Source organism: Mercurialis annua, linkage group LG3 (genome assembly GCF_937616625.2).
Source record: "Mercurialis annua linkage group LG3, ddMerAnnu1.2, whole genome shotgun sequence".
Lineage (NCBI taxonomy): Eukaryota > Viridiplantae > Streptophyta > Magnoliopsida > Malpighiales > Euphorbiaceae > Mercurialis > Mercurialis annua.
In genome coordinates, this window is record NC_065572.1 from 63,608,306 (window position 1) to 63,618,691 (window position 10,386).

General features: G+C 30.2%; 2 protein-coding genes across 2 annotated transcripts; both read right to left on the reverse strand.

The window, feature by feature from the left end:
- Positions 1-215: 215 nt before the first annotated feature.
- On the reverse strand, positions 216-2,801 carry LOC126673984 (F-box/FBD/LRR-repeat protein At1g13570-like). Its single transcript, XM_050368322.2, has 4 exons — positions 2,076-2,801; positions 1,074-1,958; positions 836-994; positions 216-733 (listed from the first exon to the last, which is right to left on the reverse strand). Exons 1-4 carry the CDS (start codon positions 2,082-2,084, stop codon positions 416-418), a joined length of 1,371 nt encoding a protein of 456 aa, XP_050224279.1. The 5' UTR covers positions 2,085-2,801; the 3' UTR covers positions 216-415.
- A 4,874-nt stretch (positions 2,802-7,675) lies between these two features.
- Positions 7,676-10,386, reverse strand: LOC126673990 (F-box/FBD/LRR-repeat protein At1g13570-like). The gene is made up of 4 exons (XM_050368331.2): positions 10,323-10,386; positions 8,584-9,420; positions 8,330-8,473; positions 7,676-8,254 (listed from the first exon to the last, which is right to left on the reverse strand). The coding sequence occupies exons 1-4, from the start codon at positions 10,323-10,325 to the stop codon at positions 7,955-7,957; spliced, it is 1,284 nt and encodes a 427-aa protein (XP_050224288.1). The 5' UTR covers positions 10,326-10,386; the 3' UTR covers positions 7,676-7,954.

The window sequence follows — 10,386 nt, forward strand, 5'->3', positions numbered from 1 at the left end:
GGCATTGTCAATTATAAGTGTTGAAAGATGCTGGCTAGTTTTTCTAAAACAAAATAGACAGCTTAAAAGAACCTGAGAAGTGAAAGTACAGTATTTAAAATAAGGAATGTAAATATGGAGAATATCAATATTGGTACAACTTTAATTAGTAAGTCTTTCAAGTAACGGGCATTTGGATGAAAGTTTGAAACACATAGGTAGTATAACAAACCCAATCAAATGAAAAAGAAATAAATTTAACAAATCTTGTGAAAGTACAAGTGGACAAGGTCAAGCGTCTCAATGTTACACATGAAAACACATACTATAAAGCAGTAACGCAAACAAACCGGGTTCTATCAAATGAGGACCTAACATACTTAGTTTTGGTGATAATTCTAACCACATATGCATTCACATGCTAACTACTACATCATCAGCCTACTAGATCTTCAACAAATTCCTCACAAATGATATGTGCATTAGGTGATGTACGGCGGAATTGAATAATCTCCTTCAGTATTGCAAGTTGTTCGTCATTGGACATCCCTGAATGTGGCTGCAAAGATATTGTCCCGAGAACAGGTGATTTGGCTAACAGAAACTTGACAAACTCTATTTCCGGCCTGCTACTGTTAAAATTTTGCAACTTCACTCCCTGAAGATGGTTTAAGGAGTAATCAGACTGCCCTTCAGCTTTTAAGAAGTCTTCAGCCTCTAAGAGTTCAGAAGGTTCAACAGCTTCTGGATGAAACTAAAGAGAAGAATAAAACCAATAAAGTTGTTTGATATATAAGACATACAAGCTTACTGAAGGCAAAAAGGCATATCAAAAGGCTTCAATCTCTGTAAATACCTGAATTTGAAGGTTTTGCAAGTTAGGAGAGCTTCTAAGCAAGTGAAAAACAGATGTGACTTCCTCCAATATAGCAAAGGAAACATAAAAAGTTCTAATAGTTTTCAAGTGCTTCAAAGCAGTTGGATGCCTCTTCAATGCGTCATGAACGACCATGTTCTTGCACCAAGAACCAAATAAGGATTTCAAAATGTTGTACGATAAAGGAAAGAACATAACGAATGAAATGATGAATTACCTTAAGAAAATAATAATCCACACTCAGGTACTTCACTGCAGGTAAATTATGTAGCTGTAGTACCTGAATTAAATCAGGTATTTTCAATCCCTCAGATTTAGCTTCAGTCACATAAATTGACACTGTCGCAAGATGAGGCATATTTCTTAAGCGCAAAGTTTGGTAAGAACCTTTAAAATAAAGAAGTTTTAGTTTAGGACAGCTGATCTCAAGGCAAGAGATATCTGAGCAGTCATCCAACATCAGCTCTTCGAGTGACCAACAATTGCAGATAAAGTTTTTAAAGTTTGAAGGAAGTTGGACATTCAGAAGTTCTAAACGAATGAGTGTACGAAATCCTTGGAATGTAGTTGGAGGTGTGAGTATACACAAACTCAGACACAGATATTTTAGTTGCAAACATGAAAAAAGGTACGAAGGCAATTTGTGGGGGTATCCACTTGAGATGCAAAGTTTGATATCTTGAAGACCTTTTCTAGACAGGAAAAGAATGAATCGGTCAATCTCAGGACAACTTTTCAATCCAGGAAAGGAGAGATCGAATGTATGAATTGGTCCAGAGTGAAGCAATAATACTTCATATATGGTAATGAGATGTTTATTAGTTTGCGTTTCCTGACTTATCGCAGTAAAAGTAGTGTCGAATAGAAGTTGAGGAACATCTGCCCATTTGTTCCTCCATTTACTTGACAAGATACTAGTTCTTACTGCATCTCGAATTGGCAACCACATGAGTATATTCTGAAGGACATCTTCTGGTAAGTCACTGATTCTATCTAAATTTGAATGATGAACCGACATTGTGTTGGGACGAGTATTGCTCTGCAAATTGAATATACTTCCAAGTGTATCAATCAAAGATGAGAGCCCTTTTACTCTTATTTCCTAAGAGTATTGAGAGTAATAAATTTGGTTAGCAGTGCATGTTGTTTATTGATGATGCAAGTAAATTATCAGATGAAGGACTTAAAACACAAACTTATAATTTGAGTTGCATGATACCTTAGGCATAATTGTAAATCAGCAGATAAAGTAAGAAGAAGCTTAGAGAGACAGACTGAATTCCCTGAGCAGAAGTTCCTGGTTAAGTCTCGAGTGACAGACTCAAATCAATTGCGAAATAAAATCACATGAGATATAGAAATATATCAAAATATAATACATTTAAGATATGGTAATAGCTCACTGTGATATTTGTGTTCTCCTTTACGAGGTTTTTTCTATTAATGTTTCAGATATTAAAAAAGAGTTTAGTAATGCTAGGCTTTGCAGTATAGTCAAATACTTCCTCTGTCATTATGGATATAATAGAAAGTTAATTAAATATAACTATTCTAACTTGTATTTCTTAATTACTGCATAAATCAAACTTGACCTATCTTTTTATAGCCGGGGGTGTACTAATTTAAGATGATATGTCCACTTGAACCGCTACTTATTTGACAAGACACTGGTTTTTACTGCTTCATGAATCGGCAAACAAATTAGAACGTAGAAATAATCAAGTTTTCTAATATTAAAACTAAAAAGAAGTACATATTCTAGAAAAATAGCACAAAAATAAGAAAAAAGCAAACAAGTACATGCAACAACAACACACACTAAAACGAAAGAAAACCCTTAAATTAAATCAGATCAAACCGAACCATACAATTTTCAAAGGAAAAACCCAAACAAACATGATTGGCACTTTACCTTACCGTAGTTGTAAGAAGAAGCTAAGTTAGAGTGAGATACTGAATTCAGCAAACTGAGAGTTCCCACTTAATGTGCCGTCTAATATATAACATTCGAACTTCACGTAATTCAGTTTTGGCTTGCCAAATTTACATCCTTACTAGCCAATAAGATTAACACACGTGATTTTATTTGTCTATCAATAACTTTGATAAGAAAATTTAATTTTTTTAATTAAAAAGGATTTAATTTTCTTTATTGATCATGTTTATATAATTCAATAATTTCTACATTTGGCTTATCTTTAATAATATTTTAAATCAAAATCATTAATTTATAATCTATCTATCTATAACTATACTATAAGAGCGAAGGGGGGGGGGGGGGGACAGGCAAAATTACGATATTAGGTTTCATTAAGGGTATAAAAATAAAAAATAATTATAATATTAAAATAAAAATAAAAATAAACCATAATTAACTGCAAACTCTCTAAAAATAAGATAATCGGATATAAGAGCGAAGGGGGGGGGGGACAGGCAAAATTACGATATTAGGTTTCATTAAGGGTATAAAAATAAAAAATAATTATAATATTAAAATAAAAATAAACCATAATTAACTGCAAACTCTCTAAAAATAAGATAATCGGATTACATGCAAATATGAGTTTCATTTTGGTTGAACTGTATAGAATATGGGCCATTTAATATGAGAAAAAGGCTGAAACTAAAGAAAGAATATGAATTTGATTTAAATAGAACAAGTTGAAATTAGGTAAAAGTCTAAAACAACTATGCCACTCCTTTAATGATAAAGCAGTAATTAAAATAGTTAAAAACAAACGTAATTCTTAAAGATTTAATTAGTTAATTACCAAAAAAACAATAATTGATATTAAAAAATATAAAGCGAATGGAGATGTAATTTAAATACAAAATAAAAATATTATCAATTAATTAAGAGTTTAAATTTAATTCAAAATAAACTATTACTAAAGCTGTGTTTGGTTTATGTAATAGGTCCGGAATAAAATTGCTATTCCGTATTGAATAGATATGCTTCACTTTTGTTAACTCCATGAAATTGTTGTTCCATGTTTTTATTATAGAATAACTATTTCTCTTAAAAAGTAAAGAATAACTATTTCATTCCACATGAAATAGCTATTCTATTCCCTATTATTCGATTCCATGAACCAAACATGACCTAAAAGAAAATCAATTATCATGTATTTTTACTTTGATGCCAATTCTTCTGCTATGTTGTACAAATTTTATTCAAATTAAACTACTATTAAAAAAAAATCAATTCTACTATATAAGAGAATAGTTGGGTTGTTGATGGAAGAGATTGAATTGGGCTTGTTGAACTGGTGGAGGCTATGCATGCAAAGCTATCAAATAATGATAATAAGAACAGTGATGGTGCAACGGGTCAAAATTAGATTTGTTAATGATATTGGACTTCGGAAACATACTTAAATTACGAGATATTCATAATTCATTATATTGTTAATTTAAATGTAATTTTTGTTTTGTCTTGGTCAAAAAGCAGATGATTCTCAGCTCTTAGAAGAACCAGAGATATGGCAAGCCAAGCAGCATAACGAGGAGAATGGTCAATTATCTGCAGCATAATAGTTGATTTACAAGTATATTTTGCTGTTCTTGTTTCTTTCTTTTTTTTCAATTAGATTTTTAAAATCTCAATTGTGGAGTGGCTTTCATATTCCAAATGTAGTAATTGCCGATAGGCTTCGTAACATGTCCAACTTATTTGTAATATTAGTAGATGATTAAGCTAACATTGTAGTTAATGCTGCTATTCATGAAATAGCTTTATAGTATAGTTGCCTGAATCCTGGTTGTCGGACTGCTAATTAACTAATAACATTATTAACACTACATTTGTCGTCTATGTGCGGCGCTATCACCACCGGACATTTTAAAAAGATGCGCATTCAATTTATAACTTATTTCTATTAAAACAATCAATTTCGATTATATTTTGAGCATTATGATATAAATTAATTAGCTCAATTGCATGTACTATATTGTTAATTGATCGTTGTATTGTAATTAATTGATATTTTTGGGTTATTTTATTTTTGTTTTTGGAGAATATATAATGTTCAATGCAAATTTCAAAATTGTTGTTGAAATCCCGTGTTATAATGTTAATTTAAAACAACGAGTCATATAATTATAATTTTATTATTTTAGCTAATATTTATTAATGCTATTAGCTAATGTTATTATTTCATCTTAGATAAAAAAATCTTAACTTAAAACTATATTTATCTAACTTTATTGAAAATAGTTTATAATAATGTATTTGAAATAAATTGTATATTTACTATACTAATTTATATTAAATTTAAATAACGGGTCATATAAATATCGCTCACGTGCGTAGCACGTGGCGAAAAACTAGTATACTATATATAAAAGCACGGATGGGGGGGGACAGACACTTTTACGCTAATGCCCTTGATATTCTCTTTTTTATTATTTGATTAACTATAATTAATGTAGAATACTAATTGAATTTAAACTATTCCTAATACAGTTAATATAGGCTACTAATCCTAATGAACTACTACTTTGTTTATTAAGATAATTGATTAAGAATGTTAACTAAAGTGAAATACTTCCACTAAATTAGTATTTTACTATTATTTGATAAAATCTATAACAACTTTCCGAAAATCATAAATAAACTTAACTAAGTAAATTTTGTTGTATCTTAATTTCGTACAAAAAGATCATTAGTATAGTTTATGTTTTTTAGATTGTACAAATTGTATGTTGATTCATTAATAATGTATGTTGCTAACTATTTATATTATGTTGCTGAATATAATACGAAAATGAATGTGGTTTAATTTTTTTATTTATTGAAATTTTATGTTTATCAATAAATAATAAAATAAAAATTTATTCTTTATATTAAATATCAGTTTCTTTTATATTATTATGTAGGGTATGTTTAATGAATCAATTAATTAACATTACTTACTACTACTTTAATTGTTAGTATAATTGATCAATATAAATAACAGTCTTAGTCTAATTAACTCATAATTTTCTTTAAATCTAATAAAAACTCTAACTAATTTCATATTAATAATTTAATAACATATAAAATACATTGACGAGTTACGTTACGAGCCACGTGCGTAGCACGTAATGTAAAACTAGTATATATAAATGTACGGATGAAGGGTCAGGCACTTTTAGATTAGTGTTCTTAATATTATTTTAACTATTAATATAATTAATTGGTACAACTGATAATCCTAATTCAACTCATAAGATATTTTCTAATCCAATAAATACTCTAATTAAAATACTCCTATTCCTATTTTGATTATAAAAAAGAATTTAATATCACCTAAAACACAATTACAAATTCAATGGATAAGTAGTATGTCTCTTGGAGTAACATAATATTTTAGATTTTTTACGAACTTATGTTTTATATTTTAGAAGAAAAAAATCATCCCTAACACAATAAGAATATTAGAGTTAAAAGACTTTTCATTGATTACGAAATTATGGCATTGAATGTTATATGTCATTTATTTAAGCTAAATCCGTAGAACTTTTTGCTTGAGAAATAACAAGCAAATTAATTTAACCAAAAAAGTGCATCTCTACAACATACACTTGGACATTATATTTATATACGAGTTATCAATAAACTTATAATTAACCTAAAAAATAATATTAATCTAAACTCAATTTCAATAATTATACAATTTGATGTGTTTCATTACTTTTATGATGAATTTGCAAATTACAATGAATTAATTTGTAATTTTATTTTGTTTCATAGTTTCGTATATATGACTTTTAAAAATTAATTTTCGATGGTAAAATCAACATATTGTTGCAAGAGTACGAAAGAAAGATACGTGTTTAAAGGTATGAAAATGACTAATCTGAGTAAGATGGTTAATCCAGTTATTGTGGTTAATCCAGTAGATAAGACTCTTAAGCTCTGCTCCGAAAATAGAGTCTGATCCAATGGTCAGTGAGAAGCTGCCGAGACAATTACGACCCATACTATTATACATTCTAATTTTATAGTTTAGCCTAAATAATTTGTAGACCAAATTTATATAATAAAATTAAATCATCTTATTCATGTTAAGGTGGTATTAAAAAATCTTATTCATGCTTTAAATAATAGATAAATTTCTGACCAATTAGTTAACTGGCAGCTAATTTGTTAAATGCAACTTGCAGTACCAGCAATTAGTATTGCACTAAAAGTATCAGTTGGCACAAATGCTATGCTATGCAAACTTTCAATTCCAGATCAACACATTAGCAAATTAAACAACTTAAAAAGGCAATGTGTTCCTTAAATTGCAATCGTTGATCAATTACTATCGAAATTAATTTACTTATAAAATTTGTCGATTCTGTATAAATATTAATCGTATGCATTTCAGTGGAAACCGTGAACCGCCAGTTCTGAATAACAGCTCAGTCATTTACGATACAAATTAAAAACACGCAATGAAACTATACGAAAGCTGCCAAATCGAAACTAACAACTAACAATTTATACATTTGAAAATGACAGTCTCTGAACAATAAACTTCTGACCAAATTGATAATAAAATTATTTGTGATTAATTGACCAAAGTATGCAAATTTATAGGACAATGAAACTTCCCCAATAATCACAAACAGTATTCCCATGAACAAACCTTAATGAGAACAAATTAACATTTAAATAAACCTTATAGGATTGTCACTTAAGAATCTATATAAATCATCAGTATTGACATTGCAATCAGACAGCGGATTTGGATTAATTCAACGAACTAATAAGCATCTCGAAAACCGGAACAAAAGGTGTGTTTACACTTCAAAGCATTGGTACTCCAAGAACAATACAACGATTTTAATCTATGAAGCCAACTATTATGTGCATTAAGACATCATCTGCATGCTTATGCATTATGAGTTTAGAACTGCTATTAACAGCTCCACCAATCTTGAAGTGATCGAAGAATAAATTATGATTAAATCAACCAGACAGCACAAAAGATTATGAATCAAGGGTAAAACAGCAAACTGAATTCCATGTTTTTACTAAGACATGAAAAAGGACTTGATTTTCAGGCCTAATCAATATCCTAAACCTTCAATATCATCACTACCATTACTACCAGCTTTAGCATCATCCTAGGGATCTAAGTATACAATTTCTAGCTTCTTTGATGAGCGTCGAAATCGAATTATCTTTTTCAAAATCTTGAGTCCTTGCTTAGCAACTGTTCCTTTGGCAGGCTGTATAAACATCTTTTCTAGTTCTACTGATTCAGCCAATAGAAACTTTATCAATCTCAATTCAGAAATCCGTCCTCTTTTATTTGAGAGCTTCATCTTCACCACTCGAATCCTTTTCAGTGCATTATCTAGCAGGTCCTGGACTTCTAAGAGCTCCCGATCAAGATGCTTACCCGATCTCCTAAAAGAATGAGCCTAATATAAAATACATCAAACATTAGTTTTGATGGGAAACATGAGGTACAAAGCAAGTGAACATATTGGAATTACCATAATATCAAGCTTCTCTAAGTTAGGAGCGCTCACAATCAAGCAAAGAACAGCAGAGATCGTAGTCGTACACCTCAAACATATATAATGCAGCTCAAGAATTCTAAGACAGTCGAGAGGAACCGAAAGTTTCCTTGGCCAGTTCTTGAAGAAAATGTAGGACAACAACGTAAGAATGTAGAATTTGACTTGTAAATCAACAACAGAAAATTTGGCAAATATTCATATGAAGTAAACAAAAGTAGCTGGCTTACCCCCACAAAGTTAAAACTGAGACGCAGGTGCTCAACAACAGGCAGACATTCAAAAAACTCGGTTGGTTTAGAGGCCTCGTCTTCATGAATATATCCATCAAAGATAACAATTGAAAGATGCTGACAAGGTTTTCTAAAACAAAACGAGCGACGCACACCCTTGACATAAAAGAACTTAAGATGAGGAATGTCAATATTCAGGTTTTGAATTTTTTTACACCATTTTATAGAAAGTGTTTCAAGTAAAGGGCATTTCGAGATGAAAGTTTCAAATTCATTGGTATTAAACCAAACCTCACATAACTCAAGAAAAATCAATTTAACAAATCCTTGAAATGCCAATGCAGGAACTGTGAAAGAACACCCGGACAAGGTCAAGCGCCTCAAATTCACACACGAGAACAAATACAATGGAAACCTTTGGTCTTCAGTAAAATTTCTTCCAAAACCAAAGAAAATTCGCTGAACGCCTTTCTTGCTCAGGTAAAGCATCAAGTGGTCAATCTCAGGATAGTCTTCTAACAATGAAACATCAAAAGTAAAATCCAAGAGGGGTCCTTGGTGAAGTAATAGAACTCTAAAGACATTAAGAAAAAATAATGTGGTAATAGCAGGTTGTGGAGCACAAGGTAATACTGATTTCTGATAGAAAGTATCATCAAATACCAACTTGGGAAGATACATCCAGCTGAACCTCCATTTCTTGGAAAGTGTACAGGTTCTCACTGCTTCATGAATCGGCAGAAAAATTAGAATATTATCTATGACGTGACTCGGCAAGTTACTGATGATATCAGTTTCCGGGATGTTCTCAAGCTCTTCGGTCGGATGATTATCCTGAACACCAAAATCATAATAAAGTAAACTCGTCATATTAAAATATACCTTACGTAGCAATTCAATAGAATAACTATTTCATGAAATAAAGCAAAGAATAATCATTCCATTACGGAATAGCTATTCCATTCCGCCCTTATTTTATAAACCCAACATATACCCTAAACTCTAAGAGCATCCCCAATGAACTCTTTAAAATTGTCAAACTCTTTAAATTAAAGAGTTTGACAATAAATTAGGAGTCCAATGAACTCTCTATTCTTTATATTTAGAGTAGAGAGTGAAATTGACTCTCCACATGTAGAGAGTCATTTTCACTCTTTACTTCATTTTTCAAATAGTAAAATTTTAAATTTTAAAAAATAAGATGGTTATTTTTACTTTTAGTAAAAAATCTGAATAAATAAATGAATAAAAAATTAAATAAAAAAAATTATTTTATTAATATTTAATATTTTATTAATATATTTTTATGAAAACAAAATAAAATAAAATTTAATATTAGAGAGGCAATTAATATTTGGAATGAGGTTGCTTTGTTAGCTGCAGATTGTTCCCTTCTCAGCAATAATAATCAATGTTTGGGTTATCACTTTGTTAGCAGGAATGTAAACAGGGTCGCCCACATGTTAGCTAGAAAGGCTTTAGTTGAGAATTGCAGTGAACATATTTGGATGGAGTCTGTTCCATCTGATATCTCTCATATTGTAATGGCTGATTTCAGCTTAATTTTCTATTAATCCAATCCTTATTTCTCAAAAAAAAAAAAGAGTCCATTTGAGTAAAATTTTAAATATCACTCTTTATCTTTAAGATGCTCTTTATTTTACAAAAGATGCTCTTTATTTTAAAAAATATCATTGGGGATGCTCTAACAAAAACAAAAAGAACAAATGACTTACCATAGATTGTTTTTTCTTCCTTCCCCTAATGCTTTAACTTTTTTTGGCGGCTTATAACAAATTT